This window comes from Anopheles marshallii, chromosome 2, assembly GCF_943734725.1.
Source record: "Anopheles marshallii chromosome 2, idAnoMarsDA_429_01, whole genome shotgun sequence".
In the NCBI taxonomy this organism is placed as follows: Eukaryota; Metazoa; Arthropoda; class Insecta; order Diptera; family Culicidae; genus Anopheles; species Anopheles marshallii.
The window spans coordinates 82,487,642-82,514,869 of NC_071326.1; the positions used below are offsets into that span (position 1 = coordinate 82,487,642).

General features: G+C 40.7%; 1 protein-coding gene across 1 annotated transcript; it reads left to right on the plus strand.

The window, feature by feature from the left end:
• Positions 1-22,517: 22,517 nt before the first annotated feature.
• Positions 22,518-24,240, plus strand: LOC128718982 (alkaline phosphatase-like). Its single transcript, XM_053812603.1, has 3 exons — positions 22,518-22,590; positions 22,660-23,834; positions 23,905-24,240. Exons 1-3 carry the CDS (start codon positions 22,518-22,520, stop codon positions 24,238-24,240), a joined length of 1,584 nt encoding a protein of 527 aa, XP_053668578.1.
• The last annotated feature ends 2,988 nt before the right edge of the window (positions 24,241-27,228 follow it).

The following is a 27,228-nucleotide window of genomic DNA, read 5'->3' on the forward strand; positions in this document are numbered from 1 at the left end:
ATTTTTCTTGTCGTGTGATTGTGTCGGTTTGGTAGCAACGTACGCATAAATTCTGCGATTCCACAGCTGGTGCACGCTTCTGGTGCGGAGAAGACGCTTAAACGAGACGTCGTGCAATCGGTGCCTGCCAACGAGCAAGCGTTACGGCGAATGGCATCATGAATAGGAGGATTATAATGGGAAAAATAGTCTTTCTGGCACGGATGGCAGATAAATTCACCGAGCGGATTATCTACTGCTCGTGCGCTTGAGAATGGGGTGGATGGTGCTGTGTTTTTTTCTTCATTTCCTACTTCCATACACCCAGTCTTACGTATAACAGCAGGATGATTAGTTCCATTAAGCGCGAAAGGATAATCTTACCGCTGAGTGTTATTGATCTCCAAATGAGGTATTCGTTTTCATCGTGTTCATATCGGTGCGATGCATCGGAAAGTTTAGTTTCAGAACACTTGTATCATTTTTATTTTTGAAACTTCGAATTTGACCTTCGGTTTAAATGGCGAAATAAAGAATCAGATCCTTTGTGTAAGAAAAGCTTGCGCAGTCTATATTTCTTCTGTCAGAAACAGATGCCACCCATTCACATTGTTCCTAATCGGTGTTTGAGATTGTTGGACTAACTTTTCTAAAATGAACAAAAACTGCACTTGAGCATACTTTCCAAACAGTCGTGCTTCAAACCGGTGGCAGTCCATTGGCATCTGCCATATAATGAAAGCCCTTCATTCTCTCGTGATTGTCGGTCTGTGCTTTTTTGCTAACTGTTGCTTAAAAACGTTGTGACTTTACCATAGCGGGGGCTTCCAGTGCTGATAATCATCAAACGGAACGGGTGTTTTGAATTGCCACTTAAGCAACGTAAAGTGTTATTTGCAAACACTCTCCCGAATCGCTTATGGTAGCCATTTTTATGTGCGTCTGTGTGTTTAAGCCCGTGTTATGTATGCAGCATCAAAGAGCGTATGCCTAAAAATGTTTTATAAAAAGCCAGCTAGCAAAAGAATGTTTTTCAAGCACCCGCAATACGGTCGTGGCTGGATGGGCATGGTTCCGAGAAAAAACAAGGAAAATGTAAATGACCCTCGACTGTAAGAGCGTGGAGTCGATATGACAGCAACCTGTGTTTGCGTTCGATGTCTTCGCCGGGTGACAAATTTCGACAAACAGCACGGGTGCTTGTAGACAGTTGCCTAGACAGCTTAGCATGGCGAATGGCAAATGAAATGGGGTCCTGCCGGTGACTTTGAACTTACGCGAGAGTGTAATTTGTACAATGGTGATGAAAGCATTATCAACACGCGAAAGTGAAGTGTGCCAAGCAGTGGTGTGAGTGATGGAGGCTGTTCATGGAGGGAAGCCGATGGAGGCGCATGGTTGTTCATGGAGTTAAGCCGATGGAGGCGCATGGTTGTTCATGGAGGTGCACGGTGCGCTGTGCATAATTTGCACATCGAATACGCAAGGTTGCTCTTATAGTGTGGGAATTTTGCCACGTTTTTCCGTGCAACATGTAGCGATGGCAGATTTGCAAACCCAGCCTGCGACTGTATAAAGTTGGTTGCGAAAACGGAGCACACACCTGTTTGTTATGTTGCTTCTCTGGATTTGATAGATTCCTGTCTAGTGAATCGGTGGGAACGTTCAAGTTTTATATTTAAATACACGGTGCGCATTGATTGATTCCAGCACGGTGCTCAACTTGTGCAAGCATGATTGAATTCTTCACCGTCGTTGCAATAGAAAAGTCAACTTTTCGATGGGATTGTTTGGAATCGAACAGCATCCATGCGTGTTAGTTTTGAACTGTTAGTTTTGAGCAATTTATTCAACAGAATGAAACCATGCTGACATGGTTAGCTGCTACTATTATTCATTCATGCTATTGCGTTGCATACAGCATGTGGATAAAACGGAAAAAATCTGTGATGAATGTTTTACGATTGTTATTTTATGATGTTACTAAGGAAGTAACGTAACACATGGAAAATATTTGCAATGTGTATTCCATGTTTTAACAATATTTCTAAATATGGACAAGTTTTATTACAAACCATGTGTATCCGCATAGTAATATGACTTTTTGAAAACTTCATTAATCTTCAAACTTACTGCCCAGATACCTACTGCGTTGATAGATTTTTGAAGATGGATTTTCCAAGATGTAAGCGCATCTTTCTAGGCCTGTGACGAGATGTCCTTAAGGGCTATTTTGTCAACTTTTTGAATGTCCTTAATCGAATCCTATTTTTTTCTCTTTAGCGCTCTCAACCTTTCTTTACGAGAATGAAAACAAAAAAGGCAGGGCGGGACGAGTCCGAGCAGTAGGGGGACTGTGAAACCACCCTGAGGCGAATACAAAACAGATGACTGGGCGCCTCCATTAAGCCGTGGATCTCTAGGATCTCTTAACGATCCTAGAACTCGAAGCCAACAGGCCTAATATTTGCTTTTAAGAACTTATATTTTCATTAAAAAACTTCAGTAAAACATTTAAAATTTGAACATTTGTGACGCAAAGTTCTCTCCTCAGAGCTCATCTAACATTACTTGAGTTTGTATCGGTGCAATGAAACTATTTGTATAGTTTAAATAAAATTTTCCCACCATAGCGAGACAATTGCAGCATCAGAAAATGTCTGCTGCATCGCACTCTGTACGAATTACCCTAACCACAATACATCAAACCATGCTTGTCACACTAAACCCCGCTAAATTAATGCGGCTTTTTTTGGGCAATTGGATTACTTTCTCCGGTGGGTGCTCTACAGCTAGACGACTATCGAAGCCACTATCGAACCACTTTGTCCAGGATGGTGTTCTAATGTTTTCAACCTCCTTGGTCAAGTGGCAATAAATTCACAATTATTCACGTTGAATAAATCTTCATAAGAGACGCTCACGCGCTCTCAACCATAAGACCAATTGCGTGTCGTGTGGAACCATAGCAAAATAGAGCGATTTAAAGGTAGGGGTTATTCGGTTTACGTTGTTTTGTTTGATATCTCCACATTGTTCGTGTGCGTTGGATAAGCTTTTGCCATCCACGCACGCTTTAACGTACGGTGGTTTTAGTGGCAACCGTGTGGGAAGGAACCGCCGAGCGCTAAACCGAACGAGCGCTGTTTGTCGACGCCCACGCCTCTGATCGAAAGGGTACCAATCCTTCTGCTGGTGGTGTGGTTTGCTTTCTCCCTCTCAAGGGACTTCGCATTCCGATTACTGGTGAGTCGCTCGGAAAGGATATCGTTTACATCAGGTGAACTTCATGAGCTCCCATTTCTCGAGGCGAGAAAATGTGAAAAGTGCAAGCGTTTAGGCGTTCGTTCGTTAAGCTGGAGTGTAGATCGAAGGTGGCTGAAGTAGGCGTCGTAGGGCAGTATCGTATGAAAGGTAAATCGACGAAAAAATGGAGGAAAAAAAAAACTCATCACCAAGGTCGAATAGGCACACCCTGCATACACAATGCACAGAAGGCGGGAGCAAGGATTTGTGGTACCGGGCGTAAAGGGCACAAAACACAATCGAGACCAATGTTTATCCTATTTGAACCGGAATCGACTTTCCCACCACACCTTTTTCGATTTGGCACGATTTTTATCATCTGCTTACGAATCTTTACCCAGCGTTGATGGTGAGTAGACCCGGCGAGAGCGGTTTATTCTTTCTGATCCTCTTCTTCGCCCGCAAGACAATGTAAGGTGATGCCTGTTTCGCCCCATGGCGTATTAACTGTGCAGCTTTTGTACGTTGCTTTTATTGCATCACTTCCAACCCTGTCAGATTACAGTGTGCGCCAGTCCGGATGAAAGGTAGATGGAAGCGTTGCCGGTGTTTGTTTTTATTTCCTTCTCCACCACCCAGTTTGGAACGTTTGTGCGTGGTGGGTAATGGAGGTGGGTAGAAGGGTTTGCAAATGTAAAACACATTTACAACTCACAACCCCCAACGGGGGGAAAGGGGTGAGTTTCCACAATTGAATGAATTGGTTTTCACTTTGTCAATACCCGTACCGGTTGTGGATGTGGATTAGAGATTCGTGTTGGGAATGGATGTTTATGTTGTGATTTTTGGCAGAGAAAAGTATCTGGTACGGGTCGACCTTTATTGCATGATTCCAACCATTTTAATCATTTTTATCATCATTTGTTTTATGGATTTTTATCAATTAATCGAGAGGTTTTATGGTTTTAGACATACTTTGACGTTGTGATACAAAAGTTAATTAAAATACTAACCATCAACCTTCCAATAACTTTCTCATTGGTATTCTTCATGTTCTTCAAGAACGGCTTAAGCTACGTTGTTGCACATACCATTGACATAGGTTTGACTCATCGTTTCGAAATTTCCTATGGTAGTCAGATTTGTGTACCATGTAGTATAATGAATTAAACTAAATGTTGCGTAACAAATTAGAACGATGCCTTCGTTCGTAATGATAGATATGATGTTACCTAGCTGATGGTCATCCGTTAATCGATTACACGAATATGCACGATAGCAGCCCATGCAGGAAAGCGCTCGTAGAAGAGCTCTCGAATTCCCAGCCGCTCCCATGTGACATATCGATAACCTGTTGTATTAGCCTGAGGTTGCAGGTCAATAGGCTTATCGAAAGCAGGATAAGCAGGGAAACGCAGGATATATCTTTGTATGCAATAATACGCGACTTTGAACATCATTAAGTTAGATAACCCTGAGCAATACAATACAGGGATTATCTAAAAAGTGATGTGATAAATCGAATTTTTCTCACCCAGGAGAACATTCCAACGCCCTCCCTGCTTGGTGTAGGTGTTGGTAAGGATACATGTCAGGTATCAGTTGGCTCTCAAATCGATTGAAGGGGACTTTCCACGATTCACTGTTTTGGGTTTTTAACATGGCACAATGGAGGCGCCCAGTGATTTTGAAGCACTTTGTATTAAATGTAAATAAAAATACCTTAAAGACATTCCAACAGAGGCCTACTATGACAGCTTTAATGCTCCGAACATCCGTTTTCTAAAGTAATTGTTTCAGGAAGTGAAATAAGATTTTGAATTGGTTTGATTATTTTTTTTTTTCAAAATGTCGAGATGACCCTGTATGTACCTAACCTTTGTAAGTTATTCCTTAAGTATTTCCAGCCTTGTACTCCTAATTTCATAGCCATCTATAATACAATAATATAAGAGTTTGTGTGATATTGTCTGGATTAAAGAAATAAACTTCGGAAATTATTATTTGTTACTTGGGTAACGGTTAGTTGGGGCATCTATCAGCTGGGACAATAGGACTTTAGTATTTAAGATTCGTTCGCTTTTGTCTCTCTCTCAATCTCTGTGTATCCGGTCGCGTTGGTAACAGTAACAATAAAAAGACCCAACTTAGAATTCTTCATCCAACAGCTATTATTTGTCCATATCTTTATGCTTACTTCAGTGAACTACTGGGTGTCTCCGAAAACGTACATTTCAGCGGAAAGCATTGAAACTGCGTCAATAAGGTTGACAAATCACACCTTTTCTATGCTAAAAGTACAACTCTATGCTAGAACTGCAACAAACATTATACAATTTTGAATGTTTGCTAAAACATACAACACACAAAAACATAATACCCGTTTGATTATGATCAGAGAGCTTTACTTTAGTTGAGTATCTTCTAGTACTTTATTTCCATAAATACAACACTCGCTCTCTTTTGCAAAAGCAAACAAAAACTTCCCCAAAAACGTTCACCATGTAAATTGAGTTGTCAAATGCTTCTTCAATCTGTAGATAAACACCACCACATCCACGGCACGCTCGTCTGTCTTTGACCGTTTGCCGGCTGGATCGTAAGGGAAAGGAAATCGGTTATCAAATCTTCACGGGTCAAAAAGGAAACATGCTTTCGAAAATGAATTGTTTGTCAAACAACCCTCGGACCAAAGCCCTGCGAGCAGAAAAAGAAACGAACAAGCTGTATGAAAGGTAGATAAAACATCTATAAAAGGGACGTTGGGCTTTCAAAATCAGCCATTTCAAGCAAATACGGAACAAACTTTGGCGACAGTGACAGCTTTGGGACACGTTTCATCCGGTTCCTCTTTGAAGTGATCTGAGAACTGGGCTGGCTGTTTTTAAAGTTGTACTTGGAACAGTGACGTGCAGGGAAGTGCTGGCGGACCGCTTTACTAACATTCTATCCGGGGGGAAACATTTCAAAATAGATTTTTCACCAAATCGAAAAAGGAACCGGAAAAAGAAAAAAAATGACCGGAATTCCAACAAAAACCGAAGGGACAAAACCATGGGACATTCAAAGTGGGTTAGAAGTGACGGTTGTTCCGGTTGGTTACAATTAAATTTAGCTTTCCCATCTGGATTGCGGGACACGATTGGGTTTGAATGAAATGTGAAAAAAAAAACACGCAAATATAATTCGTGGAGAGCTTTGAATGTGCACGGTGCTTGCCGCGCTATCTGCTTCGAGAGGATTGCACGATTCACACTCCCACGCGCAAACCTGTTTCGCACGCATTCATTGATAAGTGGGTAGTAGTGGCATTAAACTGGGAAGATAAACAGTTTGCGTTGGACTGGTAGCTTTCACGAAATATGAAAATGTGCGTGGGAACGCACTGGTATCGAAACACCTCCGTGGATGACTGATTAATTCAGCTGTCAGTGTAATTCAATTTTCTATAAAAAAAAATAAACAAAACAACGTATGTGGGATGAAGTAAAAAGTTTCCCCTGCATGTAAAACAATGAACCGAACCGACTAGATTAAATTACAGTGAGTTTGGGCACAGGTACACTGGGTGCATCAGTGTGTATGTATTCCATTATGAATGGCCAGCGTGGGTGCTCAGTGTATCAGCATAATGAAGTAAGCTTTTGCTACGACAGAGAGCAGGGTTTGTGAAACAACAAAAAAATCGCATCGAAAATTGAATTACAACAAACATCTCATGTAGCGCATCCCACGGCGGTCAACGGTATGACCGGCCGGTAACATAAACTTTGTTTCCTTGTTTCCACTCGACGATTTTTACCAATACTGACCAGCATCGACGATCGAACGTCCAGCGTACACACAACGTGCACCACGCACCAAGGGCCATGGACAACAGGAGAAGGAGACAATTTATTAACTGCTGATAAGGTAAAATCATCAGCAATTCCAACAAAGTCGTCGTGTAGCAAAGTTGTGCGAGCCCTTATTGGACGAGACCTCGTAACAGGATAATTGAATGACATTACAACCGGTACCATCTGTGTGACAACACGCATGTGTACGGCGACAGCGGGTGAAGGTTAAAATAATTTATATTACGAACCAATCAATGTTTCCAACATGCGGTAATTTGGTTTGAAGTATTAAAAATTGATAACCAACGCACGGTATGGCATTAATCAAATGTGTGTATAACTTGCAATACCTCAAACAAGTTATTCATTTAATGATGTGTGGTTGTGTGTTAAGCATGGGAAATGAATAATTACCAAACATTTGAAATTAATTGACAAAATTATTGATTAATAAAAACGTGCATCTCTTGTAATGCCATCATCATGGTAAAATAAGTAAATAAGAAGTTGCGTAATTAAGTTATCCTTTTGTTGGAGCAAATAATAAATTAATTTGAAGGTTTTTATATTATCAACAATAGCACAATAAGCACAATAATAAAATAAAATTTCACCCAATTCATGTCATATTCAGCTGTTTAAATACGTTATTGGATAAATTATTGTTTTTTTTTAAATTTTAATTATAAGTTGTTAGCCAAATACTATAGTTGATTCTAAATTGAGCTCAGCACCCAGACTGGAATACTAGTAGTAGTATTAGTATTTGGATAGTATTGGTAAAATTTTAATAAAAAAAGTTAAAAAAATTTGGAAAAATTGAAAAACCATCATACAGCATGACTAGAAAATCGCTAATCATTTTACCATATGATTTCACGATAGCATAACATGATATTACAAAATCAGATTTTCAGCTTCAATGTTTTAATTTAATAAAAACCCTGTATAAATGATATTTGTTATTCTTTATACAACAAAACATATTGTACATTTTATAATTTGTTTGCATAACAATAAAAAATCAAAGTTTTTTTTATTAAGATTAAGATTTTTTGCATTTAATAGTTATATCGAAGGATAACTAACTGTTTGGATAAATTTACAAACTCTTTTTACTATCTCAAAATCAGCACATTAAATCACAAACAGGTTTTGATACTGCCTTGCCATATTAGCTATCAGGGGCAGTGCTAGTGTAAGCTTCATTGTTCGAAAGCGTTTTGTTGTCCCGTATACAACCATGATAGTGTGCGATACGTCCATACAGCCGCTCTCGTTGGCAACTGCAGTCAAAAGTGCTGCAAGGCAATGGAATGACGTGTGGTTTTCTTGCACAAGCGTATGCGACCGCCGCCAGGCACGGAAGTATGACAGCATGAACTAGCCGGTTCGCTTATTTGCTTCCCGGTCTTCATTCCCGGCAACCATAGTGTACCCAACCCATAGTGTACGGAACGGTGGAAAGGAAACGTGAAACTCCTATGAGCGAAACCGCCCCTACCGGGTAATGTGCAAGTTGTCGACATTTATTATGATCTCGCAAAGAGCCGAAGTTCACCATAGTTCGTCACGTGTGCTGCATGCGCTCGTGCGCGCGTGTGTGTGTGTGTGTGTGTGTATGTGCGATGTATTTTATGATATCAGGTGAGCTGATGCTAGCGCAAGGAATACTTTTACGAGCTGCTAAAAACTAATCTTCGTCCTCAAGGAACCTCTCTATACCAGGCTCGAAGCAAACCCGGTGGAGGTTGAGGTTTATTAAATTATTCGGTATGTACTGGGTAATGGAGCATGCGGATGGCGCTTGCTGCGAACAGTTTGACGAAGTGTAAACTTATTTTAAAAGTTATTTTTAGCATGGATTAAACGAACGTTAAGATGCCGGACCCCTGTTCAATGAGAAACCAAGGTGAAGCACCGGGAATGCCTTGTACAAGCAGGTTATCTAACTAAAGCAATTCAACGCTCCTTTCAAATCTTGCACATTATTGAAGTTAACGTATGGATGCTTATGGTTTTATGATCTTCTCCGCTTGACTTATAATTTTCTGTAGCGGTTGAAATAATTTTCTAATGATATTTTCCATGTAAAGACCAACGGAGAGAATAAAATAAAAAAAGCAGCAGAAATAGAAAGGAATTTAAGTTGGGGATGACGGGGATGAGAAAACATCTGCAATGTACAATTTGTCTACCAATTTCACGAAATTTTTCAAGAAGGAGCACATTTTTCTAAAATATCATACCTAAAGCATAACTGCCTACGATTCATCAAGCATGAATAAATCCGCTGTCAAAACGACGTCTTATCTAAGGTCTTATAAAACACAATATTTTATAGTACAGGTTTCAATATACCAAGAAGGTACAGCCGTTAAGCACATTTCCATTTCCAAGAAATCCCCACCTATGGATAACTGTAACAGCCCAATGTTTACTCCGGGCGGTAATGATGATGTGTTGGCGTATCTTCCATTCGGTAAGCAAATGCTCTTTGCACGCTGAACTACTTTTATGTTCCCGTTTTATGCATTTGCTTCACGGTGCATAAAGCGTTACCTCCTGCATGTTTAACTAGCCTCTCCCGGTGCCAAAAAGTTCCAAACAATTCTAGCCGAAATGCGCCACAGAATGCAAGTACGCGCGCTGTTACAAGTTTGATGAGCATTGCTTTCGCCTTTCGCAAACCCCATTAGTGCTAATGGTGCCATCTTGGAATTCCGGCAATTGCACACATGCGATTGGATAATTGTCGCTGCGCAATAAAAGGGGAAAAGGTAAACATAAAACTTCTCGCGTGGCGGAAACTTCGCGCAAACGAATGGTAAAGTTTTAGTACCATATCGTAAAGCTAAGATTGGCTCGGTGTAAAACCAATTGCGTATAAGTTCCCAGTGCCAGTGATCTCTTATGCTAGCAAGAAAAAGTTAGACTAGTTAGTTATATTTTAAAATGGGACGTTGATATCTATATGTTTTGAATAGTTTTCATTCAAACAAAAAAAATCTTAGTGTGATCCCAGTGTGATGAGATGTACTGTACAGGCAGTCGCCGACATACACTTTTATAGCAGACCGCTATAATCCACGAGAGATCCTCGTATCTCGATTTGATAGATGAAAACTGTAAAATTGATTTCTTTCTTTACTCGAAATTGACTAAGTATTTTGAGTGACTATTTGGAAGGAAATTTTAAGCAGAACTAAAAAAATATCTTGTATCACATGAAAAGGTTTCTTTAGCAATATTTAACCAACTTTTATGCGTAATTTTTGTGCTATAAACTAGCTAAGCTGGCAAATTTAAAAAATGCGGACTATCCTTGGCTTTTAATGATCCATAGCTGGATAAACAGTCCTGCGCACGAAGGAAAAGATACAGATGGGATTTGATACCCATCCTGTCCAGTGGGAAATCGGTACCGTTACTTCAACCACCTCCATATAAGTTGCAATACATTTGTAACATAATAGTATCAGGATTATTTCGGATGGATTGGAATTTCCGCAATGGTAGATCGCAGCTTGTTGATGCATAAATCTCTTAAGCGCCTAAAGTTAGGCAATTGTTGAAAATTGAATATAATCGGTCAAATTAAAAAGAAATTGTTTGTTGTTCTTTCATACTTGTTTTGAATTAGTGACACGTTTAAGCTCATTTATAAAAAAAATCCTTAACATGTTCTACTCATAATCTAAAGCTTTCTATATGTAAATTGGATCAAAATTTCGATAACTGCCGAAAAGGAACAATTGATTAAAGTGATTGGTTGATTTAAAATACTTTTCATTAGATTCTCAATAATGGATAGGAGGTTTCAAAGAAATCTTATTATTTATTACCTTAAAGTTAACCGTTTCCAGAGCTCGACCAGTACGATACTATGTTCCCTAATATTCGTAACACCCATCATTCCTGGGTTGCTCTTGCCGGAATCGACTATTATCCTGCATAATTACATTATAAAACGCGTTTAAAACGAAGTATAAAAATAGCGAGAATGCATTTAATACCATTTATACTTTTCGTGCTAAAAAAGCACACATCAGCTAAACGCCGGGAAGGAGAAGATCGAATCGGGATTAATGAAATTCGTTCACCTTTTCACTGTCATAACACACCGGTACGGTTCTGTGTAACCTGTTGAAAGTTTCCTTGGAAACAAAAAAAACTGGAATTGAATCCCCACAAACCGTACCAAAGCGATCTCGAGAAGGGTATTAATATGCATGAGCACGGTTTCTCCCTAGACCACCGAAGGTTCCCACTCAGCTTCAGCAAGGACTTGTGTGTGTTCGTGTGTGGTTTAAGCCCTGACATTATCCCCAGTCGTTCGAACTACAGTCTGACCATTCAGCTGCTATTCGTATGCTGTGCAAAACAAAGCAATAACAAAAAATACAAAGTCCGCTTTTTTTTCCTTTCATCCCACCGCAGGGTTCTTTTTCACCCATGAGCGTGAACAATGTACACCTCGTGTGCGTGTGCTGCACATTAAATGAAGTCAGTCGGGGAGCTTTGTGTGTGTGTGTGTGTGTGTTGTGCTGGGATAAAAACTCACAAATTACCAGCTTTTTAACTTTGTACTCTCACGTGAACACGGGGGAGAAAGGTTTTATTTTGTTTTTTTTCGGGGCCAAAAAGCGTACATTGTGTGCATCGTTGTACGGGCACTGTTGCAAATGACATTCGCGCGACGGTGTATTACGCTGCAGCTCGGCAACGTGAGTGTGATTAGCGTGAGGGGGAACGAGGGCCAAAAACAAACCCTTGAGAAAATGGAAGTTTTAAATGTGAAAATGGAATGTTTTCTGCCGGATGGTAAGCAACCCGTATGGTGACACCATCGTCCTGGGTTGGCGTGAGGTGTGATAGCTTTCGTGAGACACAACTACGAGGGAGCTGGGGAAATAGTTTAAATAGGTATGCTCACGTTACGGTGCGATGCGAATTGGGACGGTAACGAATATGTGCCGGTAACTGGAATCCCCATCGCAGATCCTTCAGGGCAAGCGAAAAAAAAAACGCCTCGAAGTCAGTAAAACCCATTCTGGCCCTGGATGCAAATGGGAATTATAATGCAGTGTTGTACGCTTTTCGTTGGACTTTTCGCAAAAGGAAAAATTACACCGTAACATGGAAATTCATGTGCGATTTGTTTTCTCACTCTCCTTTGCATCCCGAACGAAGGAAAATGTGACACTTGTCGTACGGCGGTTCGAGTGTAAAATAAACCACAGCAGACGGGGTGGACCAGATGGTTGGTAAGGCGCACAGCGAGAGTTGACTGATAAATGGCTATCCATTTCGCGTAAGTTCCAGTTATGCTTAACGCCGAAGAGTGATTGTAACGTATTTTTCATTCCAACTTCCTGGTTTCCTGGGACAGTTTCCAGCTTCTGATTCGATGAACGAAGCGAGGATTGCGCAAATAACATTAGCAAAAAACAAAAGAAAATGGACGTGTGTGAGAGCGAGAAAGAGAGAGAGAGGTATTGAGGAAAAGCGACTTAAAGAAGGAGAGACAGACGTTGAGAGAAAAAAGGTTCTGTTGGAGCTGTGCAAAAGGGTTAGTGTTTGCACGTGGCACTCGGGGAGTTGAAGATGAAAAGCACATTTCATGGAAAAGTTTAACTCATCATCCACTCGTTCGTCGCCTGTACGCATCTGGTGCGGAATTGAAATGACAAAAACCACCCACCGGCACACGCGCATGAAACTGCAGGAAAGGTGTAGTACAGTCGATATGGCGATTTGGACTTTAAGCAGAAAGAAAAGCCCTATTCGATACGCACGCAAGTACGTGCCATCCACGATCCGCCCATTTGGCACGGTACGGCAATGGCTTTCGGGGAGATTCGTTGGCCATAACGGTGCCCAAAAAAGCGGGCAAGATAGATGGGTGTTACGAAGTGGAACCACAGCTAAAATGGTTTGAACTTTGAAATGTCGTTAGGCGACATAAGTGAAACGGCTGCTCACTTGTAATGGGATGCCAGCAATATGAAGCTGTCTGGGTATGAATCCGCCACCGGGAAGGACCGTTCGGGGAAGGTCTGCTCGGGGCTGAATGTTAAAACGATAAGGATTATGTTTCGGTTTGTAATTTACGAGCCATGTGCCGAGTGCGATTCGGCTTTAGTTTCAACTTTTTGGAAACACAAAGGAAAAGCCACCCGGGTCACAGGCAAGGAGTCTGTTTTTGCCAAATTTAATTGAACATGCATTTTTTATCGGACAACAAGTGTGAAACGATGGCTTTTATTATGGTTATTGCTTGATCCTTGAAAACAAAAATGACAAAGCAAGTGATTCATGCTAGTCCTAATCAGACTGATTAAATTTTAAGTATTTCGGTTTTGTTTATGGATTTTTGCGTAACAATTTGCAAGTTTTCATTTTAAATGCATTTTGCTTCCCTTTTCATTTGCTTTATTGCTTTTTATAGCATTTTTTTATAGCAGAGTACATGTATATCATGAGTACATGAGTAAGTATATCCATGGCTGTTTACTGTGCTAATTTTAGGATGACTAGTATGTCCATTTTTTTGGAATTAGGGAGCTTTCCACAGGCGAGTTTTCTCAGTTACGCATCGAGTGCTAGGTCTTTCGTATTGAGATGACTGTTTAAAAATAATTTTGATAGATTTGGTTTGGTTTATATCTCATGATCTGTGGCCTACTGACTGGGTTGGTTAATAAACATAGTCAGAAAAATTTATGCTATCATACAGCTGTTATGAACTAATTTTAACATCAACAAGGAAAGATTAGAATAAGATACTAATAATAGTGATAAGTTGTACTATACTTCAAAGCACATTTATGCAGTTTGAATCATTGCTTTAAAATCTAAACGAAATTTTTATTACTCTAATTATTATTACTCTAAATCATAACTTTTGCAACGTCGTTTAAATTCCATTCATCATAATCAAAAGTCGCGATACGTTTGATGCGAACGGCGCGTGCATTAGGGACCTCCCACGTAATCAGTACCAACGTGACGGACCGTACGGAACTACTGCATAGCACTAGGACGTTATTTATTCTTCCTCTTGTTTTATAGTGCTTCCAAGAACGGTAACCACCGATATCGGTTACAGTATAAAACACCATGTGCAATGATTTATCGCTACCGTTTTTTGATAAAGATGATGTTGCAGTTGCGCCCGACTGCATCCCCTTGGAGGTGGTTTGCGGTACGGTTGGTGGCCGGTTTGCATTACTACTATTGAATCGTGTATCGATCAGCAACGTCAAACCAGTTTGGATGCATTGCCGAACAAACAGTGTGGCAGTGGAGCGTATTCTTGATGGATGGATACGGTTCGGGATGAATTAGGGTACATTTTTCTCCTTTTCTCTTACCGCGACCGCACGATTTGTGGCCGTAAAAGATGAATGGCCGTGCGGTGAATGCTGGTGGAATGGCGCCGAGGGCTAGTTTGATGCAGCGACCATCGCTAATGGTTGTAAATGACTTTGGGTATCATATTTTATTGCTGTTATCAGGTTTCCGACACCTTGATTCAGCGTTATCGGTTATTACCGCGTTACCAATATTAATATCCATCATTTCTACTGCATGTATCTTTTGCAGAGGCTGGTGCCACTGAACCAGGAAAAGAAAAACCCTCAAGGTAAGTGCCAAATCGTATTTGTAGTTAAATCTGCGTAGTAAATATTAATACATATTTAACAGATATTTGCGACAGAAAAATAACGACAGTTTCGTAGAACTCACGGAATGAATTATTATGTTTCTTTTTATCGTGAAGCAATATATTTATAGCCCCATTCAATTAGCTGCTCACCATTATGAACCATTTACTTTTGAATAAAAGGAAGCTAATTTATGGATTCATTAGTGAAATCTGCATGTTTATTATAACCAGCCGGAACAAATGCTAATCCCAAAGCAAAAAAGACCCGATCACCCCATGCAAATAGTGCTCCATCGGGTATTAATTATGGCATTCGTTGTTCGTCGACCGACAGCGAACTAATTGGAGAATTCTTGCCAACAGCAGAAGCGGACAACATAAGTTAATGTATCCAGTGCGATTCATAATACCTCTGCACGGTTCGTGATTGGAATGCACGGGATTCTGCAATCGGAGACGGAGTTTCTGCTGATTATCTTCGTACCCTTCTGACAAATGCGAAATCATTTCCATCGGACATGGATATTTGTGAAGGAGATTTGTGTATCTATAGAGGAGGAATTCCATTGAGGATTGCTTCATTTGGTGAATGAGCATGATTATGATTTGAAATATCTCTCCAGCGAGACTGTCTTTTGCGTGCCTGAACGTACCTCAATTCATGTTGCTATGAGCCGCAGAGTTGGTGGAGTTGAAGCATTAAAATTTTCGGATGACTGTAGATGTTTTTTAATAAGCTTTTTTTTTTATTTATTGTCGTGATTATTTCATAATTCGTGTACAATGAAGCATAGCACCATTAAGGAACGTACTTTTTCGATGCAATATAAATTACGCTACAAACCAGTCTCGCTTGAAGTTGCAATTGCAATCTCCCTCGCAAATTATTGTAATTACAAAAGGGGAACGTTCAAACAGAGTAGATTGCTTCCGTAACCTTTCATGCAAAAGGTTTACTTTTTGTGTAAGGTATTGCAAAACTTTGTGCATTATCCTGCACACAACAAACGCTTGGTTAATGACCGGGAAACCAACATCCTTCTGTTGGCGCGAAACTTTATCTGTTTTCCCAGCACAAACCGCGCATTGGGTCCGACGGAGCGGTGAGTGCAGCACGTTCCTCGTTCAGCAGCGTCCTTCCTACTAGAGAGCCACTAATTAATGCTGTAACTCTAGCATTAGCTACCAGTTGCTTTGGTTTGGAAGGAACGGAACATAAGCTGGAAGTAGTGACGGAAAGCAGCAATACAATGAAGCAAGTGCTTTGCGATCGTTATGCACTAAATTGAGTTGAATGAAAAAAAAAAGGATCGCAACGAGGGATAAAATTAGCTTCACTTTGTTGTTGTTGGTGGTGTGAAAAGCTTTTATAATAACCAAGAGAAATTGCTTTAATGCATTGCAATGAACTGTTTAGCAATTCTTAGTATGCGCAATGAAGTTTAGTTCGAAGTGATTCCTTATCTAGTTGAAAAAAAAAGAACGCCACACAATAAATACAGCTGCCTGATACTACCGTTTTCATGGGCGTTTTCTTGCATTGGGAATCATAAAAAAAGTTTATGATAAGCACGATATGTTGCTACCAAGATTGATAACGAGTTACCACGACACCACCAAACAGGCATGGGGGAAAAAGCGATTTATTATGGCTACTTTTTTGATTACACCGTACCGTGCTGTTGCAGGCGACAGCCAGTTGGCAAATGATTGGTGAAAGTGTTCCGTGTGTTACGACATTAAAAAAAACACACACACGAGCGAGGCTTAGGTCTAGCGAGCCGCTGAATCATAAGCGGAAAATAAATAACGTTTTGCGTGTGATGGAAATGAATATTGCATCCCTTTACGGTGCCGAGCGCATGGCAGCAGTAGGAAATGGATGAAGAGGAAGACATTTCAAAACCATCTGCCCGGTGATATGGGTGTGTGTGATATCACAGAAAATCATATTGCAACAGCATTGATTGGCCATAAATTTTGTCGAATGGTTTTCCCCGGCGTGGATTGAGTCGAGTCATCAAAATGATGGATTTTTTTTCCATTATTCCACATGCATGTTAGACATATAGGAATGGATTTCTGCTGGTAGGAAGGCAAACAGGATAAGCAATAAAGATAGTTTATTAATCATTAAATTTTGATGAGCTGTTTCCTCACTTAAGCGGGCAAACATTTGTGCTGCAACATAATTCAAGTTCTTAGTACGTTTAATATTAGTGGCTAGCGGCAAGTCACAGTCAGATTAAAGTAGGCGAAGGATTAGTAAAGTGAGCTGATCTGATCTGATCTGAAATTATGCTGGAATAGTTAAACGATCTATTGAAACATTATGTCGCGTCTAGCACAACGAGAAGGAGATTTCAACATGGTATTTGGATGTATCCCTGGGGATTAGAGCTTAATTTTTATTTGAAACTCTTAGCGTACACATATCTTACGAGCATGCTGCTCTAGCGATTGTTGGCCTTTGTTGTATTCGGGCTTTCTGCCTATCCTAACGAGGAGCTTTTATCCGCCTGACGGTATGCAATCTGCCTAACTCCTCTGCTGTCAGCGAGACATTCATTCGACCTTACTTATTAATTTATTTCGTCCTATAACCGCTACGTGCTCCGGGACAACAGTGTGAGCTCTCTGAATTGCCCAAGTGTCCTTGCCATCTGAAAGGTGGTCGGGCGAGTAGAATTCTTTCAAATGACTTCACCCAGTCTCTTTGAAAGTTTTGGACATCGCTCTTACTACTGACTACTGGAGTAATTAATGTTAAGTACCAGGTTCGATTCCCGGTATAAATACATAATTTGGAACTTTTAAACATTCCTCAGGATCCTTTAAACAATGGAGTACCGCATATCCCAACTTTGAAGATGCTAAGAGAGCTATCTTTTGACAGAAGGATAGATCGTTTTGTGAAGCGGGTTGTAAGGTGGAATGATCTATCTGCACATCACCTCTTGAAAAAGATTGTTCTACATAATCCGAGATTAAAGAATTATTTTCTGGAAAGTCCTACTACTCGCTAAGACTCTTATTGAAATGGTCGTTGCCTTTCTGCCAAATTTGTTAAGCCTGACCAGGCTGTCAAACTAGATTACTACAACGTTTAGTTTTAGCCTGTGTCTTCTATAGAATTTACTACATGATTGAAACGTGGTCAGTCATTTTCCTTATCGGAATCCATTGAAATAATTTCAAGGTATTTCTTCTGTTTTTCTTTCTTCCTCCGAAACTCATTCCATCTTGCATCACTTCAAACACCGGAATAGACTTTTCTGAGTTGACTAGTTTTGTATACCCAGTTAGTAGAATTTCTTTTGTATATTAATATGCGAGATTTCCCTGTCGTTCCATAACTCTGAAGTTGAGAGAATTCCCGCTTTATACATATCTTTAATTTGTATGAATAAATGTAATAGTGTGCGAATAACAAAAACAGTCGTTGCTTCCATCATTAATTCATCCACTGAATCCGATAACAAACAATTTACATTCTTGTCTATACACTTCATCTAACAAGTCCCTCATCCTGACCCTGTGAACCCAGAGATCCTCTTCACTAAATGGTGAACTGTATCCTTGCATCGAAGATTTATGCTAAAATGCTAAATTATGCTGCTTATCGTAATTATCGCTACATCTAGCGCTTCCCTAATGAAATCCCGCCCCGTCTCAATAATGCAACGATTGTAATTAGCGTTTTAACGATCCCCAACACCGGATGATGGTGTCCGGTGCGCTACGAGAAGTGAATAATTTTCGGCACATAGTGTTCCCTTTGCCTCCTGGTCGTAAACAGTTTCACCGCAGATCGGTGAAGATTGTCGGGACAATTAATATAAAGTACCACTACCGACATTTCCCGCACCCGAATGTTTTGTGCCACAGAGCATCCTTCGCCCTGTGGTGTTGATGTACAATTAACTTCAGTTTTACCCGTCCTTCCCTGGTGGTCGACATACTCGTTCGAACGAGCAGTTTACGATCGTATCCGAAGCAGAATAATTTATGAATTTTCTGTCCATCCAAAGACTACCGGGGTGGAGTTGGTGGAAGCGTTTTGGGATCGGCCGGGAATGTCTAGCCAGCAAATTGACTCCTATTGTTCAGTGCAATAGAAGTGTGAATCGTCATGAGTATTTCGGGTTTCTGGAAAACAGGATGGAAATTGCGGTGTACTGTCAATTGGTGTCGTTTTACCATGCGAATGCGTGTATGGCTCAGTGTACGATTGGCGAAAGAAGAAATTATCTGGGATGAAGAGGATTTTTTTTTGTCCGGGTAATTCTTCCAAAGATCCACCCTTCACACAATTGTCTCACTAGACATGGTTTGAGTGGTAAAAACGCCCCTTAAAACTGTCACGAAACTCGAACGATGCTCCGGAAGATGTACCAGGAAAAGGAAAACTATTTCCCGTAGTGCTTTTCTATAGCGCTGACCCAATCCAATAATCTGTTTACGATCGATCGCTTTTGTTTATCAACTGTAAAGTAACGGTGTATACTGCCGGCATACCATGGAATGAGGTTAGTGCTCGACAGGTTCCTGTTGATCCATGGATTTGTTCATTTTTTTGCTTTTCTTTCTCGCTTCCGCTTACAGGAAGTCCGTTGTACAAGAAGTGAAAAGTATCCGGTGTAGCGCGTAATGAAAGCAGTAACGAAAGCACACACAAACCGAACAATGGATGCAACAGGATTACTTCATTCGAAACCAAACGCTCCATTTCTGGGTCAAAGTAAGCGAGCACCCTCGACGGAGCAAAGCACGCAACGAGAATGCGCGCGATGCAGGGTGGAAAGTAGATTGACGGATCTTTCACACGAGGCTGGATAGAAGTTTTCCACTGCTTCCTGAAGCGCTTGATTAAAATTCAAACTATCAGCTCGATATTTAATCAACGCTCAAGTGCAGCCAGCAGGGTTGGAAAAAGCGCTCCATGCACGTTCGGACGATGTAGGCGATGCTACGGATGCTTGCTACGTTTTGTGGTAAATCGTTCAAGATTGGGTGGTAAAGTTTGGCGTAATTTAATTTAAAACTTACTATCCACGAAAACGCTTCATGTTGGATCCGAGTGTAGGTGGTTTTCTAGTGTGTTGCTACAATGAAATAACCTGAAAAGAAGCTTTTTTAAAGGTCACATTTAACTTGTAGATTATGGTTATAAATAGTGTTAGTATTTAAGAGAAAATAATGATGGCATTTGCTTATATTATGTGAAATTTCTGCATGTAGAAATAATTATAAAATTATGTTCTTAACGTTATAAGCCACTAGGAAAATATTAGTGGAGCTTGAATGTATGTTATTTTTAGTTTGCATATATTTAGGCGCTAACAATCAAAGCCGTTTGTATATGGAACATCTTTAAACTGTCATTTCCGTCGTTTTTCCTAGGCTTTTAACCTTATTCGGTGCTCAAAGTACTCGTTTTACGAATCGTTATTACATTTCATCTCACTCAGTTAAGTCATTTCGCGCTGCTATTTTCATTACCTTATTGTCAGTCAGTTTGAAATGTCGCATCCATGTCCCGTACGTTGGCTCCAGCGTTCCATCTGATGTCGCATCATTGCACTCAGTTTATCACAGCGAAAGCAAAATTGTATTTTACCGTGCTGTAAAGGCTTGAAGAAATGGAAACCATTTCTAACAGGACAGCCACGCCAATTCTGACTACGAGTTGACTGACGTTTTACCGACACCGATGACAGCTGCCAGAAGGACATACGCATGCATTCGTTCGAGATCAAAGGCCGTTATGGGGATTATGGTTTGCCGGTCCCCGTGCCTGTACGGTGTAATATTTACAGCTACACCGTTCTGCGTCGTGTTTTCCACACACCGGTGTGTGTCTGTGAGTGTGGAAATACGTTACAGCAGTAGCTATTTTCATTACCATTCTAATTCATTCGGTACTTTGCCTGCTCGTAGTGGTGAGTTGATTGCGGCTGCTGTTGGCAGTTACACGACACATCTCTGCAGTGGGCGCAACCAGCGGAAAAGCAAAACCGTCAAGATCATCTTGCTGCTGGAATCCGCTACTAAAGTGGAATCATCCAGTGTTTTCCGATACACCTGGGGCCGTTTGTGCCCGTGGCGTCCAACCTTTTACCTTTACGCTTTGCACGTGCAAAGCGAGAGGATTCATACAGCGGAAAGGTGACGTTCGTGTATGTATGATGCTGTGATTGAATAAGTCAGTGAACCAGTTTATGCTTGGAGTTGCTTGAAGGAAAACCATGAAGAGAATGTACGTCAACAAACAACGCATGCAAAGCATAGGTTTCTGGATGTTTTCTAGTGACACAGGATGATGGTATGGACGTGTGCGCTAACATTAAGTAACCAATGCGAGTGGGACGCGTACATTGTTACACCCACCTTAGTACAAGATGAACGAGGCATTTGACTGAAAACGCTGAATTATAGATACAACGAAACGGTGAATGTAAGTAAGAGCAACAGTTATTCTGTATGCAAGGAGTATCTATGCTCTAGCACATTAACTTTAGTGCTTTCGACTAGTTATGCGAGGGTTGGAGCCATCCGTAAGCGACCCAAGTAAGTTGTGTTAGTGCTCTGTGCATAAATTCCTGTAATCAAACAATTAAATTAAATTTGTCTCAACTTATAAGCTAACCAAGGACCTTATTATTGTAAGAACACTGTACCTCTGACGGTACTCTTGGTTAGTTATACTAAACCTTAACAGCTGCAACAACAAACGACATTGAACATTTGTGCATAAGGATACCCCGAGCTACCCGAAGATGCGTTCTGTTTTAGCAAAGCACAAGGAGAACAATGCATTGCAGAAGGGTAAAGCTGGAGCTAGAGTGCGCTCCGCATCTCGGCTTCACGATCCACATTTTTTTGTACGAGTATGTCCTACCTCTTTATATTTTAGTGGTCAGTACCACTAGCCCACGAAATTGGAACGAGTTTATGAAGTGGTTTCTTGACATGCTTTACGAAACAAGAAATACAAAGAAATATAATCGCTTTTACTGTGCAAACTTCAGGGTCTCTCTAGCCTAGGCGGTCTTACATTGCAAAGATGCTAATTATAGAAACTTCGGTCAATCCACTAAATTTCATACACAGTGGCAGACTTAACCTAGCCGGTCGCAGAGCAGGATTACTTGCACTATAATTGCCCCAGTATACCGTTTTATTAGGATTTGAAGCTTATTTAAAGGCAACAGTTTTTGATTGATTTGATTTTTTGATGTTGTTTTATGTTGGATTTTTTACGAATATTTCAATATAAATGAACATAAATATATGTTTTCCACAACTATTAATAATAGTTTCAACCATTTCATGAACTAGATTTTCATGAATTTCTCATGGGATCCCACTCAACTGTTTTTTTTAATAATAAAGACATTATTTAATATTACAATTCATCAATCCATTTTACTAAATGGTGCTCAGCGTGCATTCGTCATCGTAAAGTTTGCTGGTAAATTGAACGCTGTGGGGTAGTCCCGAACAGAATGATAACGTGATCACGTTTCGGACATCATACTGCACCTATTTCTAACAATCGGTCTGACAATAAATCCACCGTTGGCTGATAAACCTGCAAATCACGCCCTAGGATTGCCTGTCAGGGTCGTGGAGAGGTATAGTTTGCATCGTGATAGATAATTGCGAAGCATGCGATATTTTTGGTCGAAATGACAGTATATCTGGAATGACTAAAATTGGGCGATCTACCAGTCGACTGCTGGCTGTCGATAGTAACGGACAGTGCATTAAAGGGCAAAATGCGTGCCATAGTGTCAGGTCTTTGTGTTATCCTTCTGTCGGTTGCCTTGGTGATCGCGTCATTGAACGATGGTAATAGAAACCTTTAGAGATAATTGTGGTTAAATAATCCAGAATACTAAAATTGATTTTATCCCAAAGAGTATGACAGTGATAAACGATACCATCCGAGACTCCAGGATGAAAATGTGCCTGTCAAATCGCCAAAAAATGCCGAACAGGAACAAACGATCGAATACTGGAGAAATCAGGCCAAAGCAACCGTTGAGAAGTTGTTGGCGAAGAAGGAAAACAAAAACATTGCCAAGAATGTCATCATGTTCCTGGGCGATGGAATGTCCATCTCCACTGTTGCACTGGCAAGAATTCATGCCGGTGGTGAAGAGACTCCACTATCCTTTGAAGAGTTCCCTTACACAGGTATGGCGAAGACGTACTGCGTCGACTACCAGGTACCCGATTCGGCTTGCACTGCCACGGCTTACTTGGCTGGTGTGAAAAACAATATAGCTACGATCGGTGTCAATGCGCATGTAAAGACTGGGAATTGTGAGGCTGGTCAGAATCGATCATTTCACACAACTTCCATCGGTCAGTGGGCAATCGATGCGGGAAAAGATTCAGGAATAGTCACCACGACACGTGTCACTCACGCATCTCCAGCTGGTGTCTTTGCACACACAGCGTTCCGGGACTGGGAAGATGATTACTATGTGAAAGAGGACGGTTGTGATCCGGACATTGTTGATGATATTGCGGAACAGTTGGTGTACGGTGAGACAGGTTCTCGGTTGAAAGTAATTTTGGGCGGAGGACGACGAGAGTTTATGGATCGTGACATCCATGAGGATTACGAGACGGGCAAGGGAGGATACCGATCCGATGGAAGACATCTGATCAATGAGTGGATTCGGAATGGTCCCGTCGGCGAGAACCGAACGTTTGTGTGGAAACGATCGGATCTGTTAGCAGTGGATCCTCAGCGAACTGATCGATTACTTGGACTGTTTGAACCAAGCCATTGTGAATATAATTTGGATAAAGTGGAAAAGAATTTGGACGAAGAACCGACGCTCGCCGAGATGGTGGACAAGGCGACGGACATTCTCAGTACAAACCCGAATGGATTCTTCCTATTTGCGGAGGGCGGCCGAATCGATCATGGACATCATGAAAATCAGGCGAAATACGCCGTCGATGAAACGTTGGAGTTCGCGAAAGCGATCGAGCTGGCACGCAAAAAGTTCAGCGAAGAAGACACTTTGATTGTGGTGACGTCAGATCATTCGCACAGTGTCAGCTTTGCAGGATACCCGGTAAGCAAATGAATATCTGAATGTGACGAATGAATGCGTTTAATTTGTGTTCCATGTCTTACAATAACAGAGTCGTGGAAATGATATCTTCGGCACGGCTGGAAATGGTGGCGATGGTGTCCCTTACATGACCATCAGCTACGCCAATGGACCGGGATATAGCAAACATATTGATGTGGAAGCTGGCAAAAGGCTGGATGTACGCGAGATGGACCGATCGAAGGCGAACTTTGCCTTTCCTGCCACGTTGCCTACATATCCCGAAACGCACGCAGGGGAAGATGTGGCTGTGTATGCATCCGGACCATGGTCTCACCTGTTTACCGGTACGTACGAGCAGAACTTGATCCCACACATGATGGCGTACGCTTCGTGCCTTGGCAACGGGTTGAAGGCATGCGATTGAGCTGCAGTACTTCAAGGAGTCCCGGATCTAAGAAATATTTCGGGCTTTAAGGAAAAATTTAGATTACAAAGGGAGAGAGGAAGATATCTGTATTGTAATAATAGATTAGTTTTTAAGAAACTACGTAATAAGAAAAAAAGAAGAGCTTCTAAATTCATTAAAATTTTAAATTCAAGTAAAGAGCCTCAAAAGCCATTGAAACACGAGCAGAAAACTTACCCGGGGACTCATTTGAACCAATTATTCGCGTCACGTGAGACGTTCTAGTATAGTTCTAATAATCTAACCTCAATATTAGACGAATATTTGGGAAGCATTAAAAATAAACAAAAATGATGCTAAGAGTCTGGCCATTCCAAGTGTTAGCAGAATTAAAGACTCTACAGATAATGTCACGATAAAGTTCTTCCGGCTGGTGTGGGTTAGCTTTGGTAAATCCGTATCAAACTCCAAAGTAGCTCAAATCCTTCCCTCAGGCTAATTGCAAAGCAGCTTACAGCAAATTTGATTGTTTTCGAACCGCCTCGAGCTAACATTCACCATTTGCACCATATGGTTGAAGGACGGTATGTGAACATCATACCCGACAGGATGAGAAGCTATCCTTGGCCAGCTACACTAAACGGTAACGGCTGCAATAGCAAACGACATCGAATGTTTGTGCAAAAGGTTACATAGGGCTTTCCGAAGATGCGCACTGTTTTAGCAAAGCGCAAGGAAAACAATGCACCCTGCATCCTGATGACCCGTAAGTGCACTTGTGTAATTTGCATGATTGCATTATGGTTTGTAATTGCAATGGGTTGCTAATGGGCTTGAAGGGCTTTTTGTGCTGTTGCTTCGGGCAACCGAGGACAGTCTAAACGGGCCGCTTTCGAAAGACGTCCAGTTTGTTTGTAGTGATGTTTTACGAGACGTATCGTAGTAGTAGTGAATGTTTCTTTCTACGGAATCTTCATGGCGGGTTTTAAAGGAAGTACTAACTTAAATTGTAAGGAGAAACTTGAAAACGTCTCCCTGATCAGTCCTTCAAAATCATATCCTTGAACTTTCACGAAAAATGTGACATTAAAAACTCATACTTTTGTTTGTTTCAAATGGTTTGCTATATTTAAAATGTTATGAATAAAATAAGGAGGTTGAAAAAGACGAACACATGAGTCACAGAGTAAAAAGATGTCATAATAATTGTGTGCAGCAAGGTGTAGGTGGTCGAATTTGATGAATCTAAGTACAATTCATTTATATATTTATGTTATCACTTGTTACAATCGGTGCTTTGTGCTGGCACCTTGTGCTTTAGTATTTTTTAAAAACCATGTATTTTTTTCGGTTTTTTATTTTATGCCTCCTTCCACGTAACAGAATTGAAATTCCTTACCCTAACCCGGTAAGGTAGCCATCGGTGCTGGCTGTACGCGCCTGTTGGTATGCAAATGTTTTCAACGAAAAACCGAAATAGTCGTGCACTTGATGAGAACGTTATGACTTTTAATGAGCAGTTTATGAGCATTGGAAGATCGTTCTGTTAAAGGTGTCCCGTAAATGCCATTCTGATTCTATGGATTGCATACTCTTTAGGCGCAAAGAGCCTTGTATTGTTCATTTGCAAAATTATTGATAAATCATTGATACTTGATAAGAATTCGTTGGTGTGTGTGTGTGTCTGAGAGAGAGAAAGAAAGAGTAAGAGAGAGTGAGAGAGAGAGAGAGAAGGCGAGAATTTATATTTATTTAAATTACATACTATGAAACATTGACATGTACTTTGTACTTTGAAATCTAATTCATTTTTCCTTTGAATTATTTAAAAAAAATAATTATAAGTGTGTTTTGGGATGGACGCAATTTTCATGCTATGCACTTTAGACACTGTTTTTATTTTAAGCCTTATTTTATATCGTGACATTTTCTAAATATTACAGTTATTTGATGAGCTATAATAAATAGATTAAACCTAATCTGTTGATCAAGTTTAAGGAAGTTTTATTAGCAATTAAGAAGCGATTTAGTAATGATATTGATAACATTTTATTTTCATAGACAAAACATCCTATCTCGATCAGAATGCAATGATGTATTAAAGGATGCTTCATCATAACATATTAATTCATCTACATTCCTGATAACTACAATCGATTCAAATACCATGGATCGACCACGGTTGTTTTTGTTTGTGTGGAACATTGATTTATGGTGCAAAAAGCAAACATCAACTCGAATATCGGTGTACAAATTGCAATTAAATGCTAATTTATTACTACTATAAAGGTTGAAATATTCAGTAGCGTTCAACCTCAGGAATGCGAACCAATCCGGAAAACATTTCGTTCTATTCCAGAAAAACGCTAACCATTGCTGATTTATTTCATTTAATTAGTACCGGGTGTGTGTGTTTTTGCTTTCTGCTAAAAAGGTGCGTCGTACTTTTTTGTTTGGCTTGTGAGGTGAAAACTGTGCGAAAACAAGCAGCATGTGTTTCGTGGAATGGAGTCGTGAATTTTAAATCCCATCTGGCACAAATTCACTACCATGCTATCTTGTTTGCTGAAAGAATGTTCCAGCTTACACTGCGCTGCAGATGATCGTTTTCAATAATACACGATAATTTAATTTGTATCAGCGTAATGAGCGTATTCACCGGCAAGAGGGTGTAAGAAGCCAGTGCCATTTTGGGTGAACAGATTGCGAAACGGGTAACGAACCGGGGGCGGTCGCCGTTGACAGCAACATCCTTATTCACCTGGGAGAAATGGTAGTCGTCGTTGCCGTGTACCGTGTACTACACCCGCTCTGACGATGGCGAAAAGAAAGCGAGCAAACCCCGGCAGGTACCGCCAGTTTGTCTAATAGATTAAATTAAGCCACTCGGTGACTGCCAACTTCCAAAAGCGCCATGACAATGTCACCCCATGACACGGTAAAGTTGATGGGCGGATGGATCTGTTCTGGGATCTAGCGGGAGAAGCGTTTTTGGCGACGACACGG

What these genes read in the sequence shown, in the direction of transcription:
- LOC128718982 (XM_053812603.1), top strand. Translation starts at nt 22,518, where the DNA reads ATGCGTGCCATAGTGTCAGGTCTTTGTGTTATCCTTCTGTCGGTTGCC. An exon ending in GATCGCGTCATTGAACGATG is followed by an intron (nt 22,591 to 22,659) that starts GTAATAGAAACC and finishes TTTATCCCAAAG; the next exon opens with AGTATGACAGTGATAAACGA. An exon ending in TCAGCTTTGCAGGATACCCG is followed by an intron (nt 23,835 to 23,904) that starts GTAAGCAAATGA and finishes TTACAATAACAG; the next exon opens with AGTCGTGGAAATGATATCTT.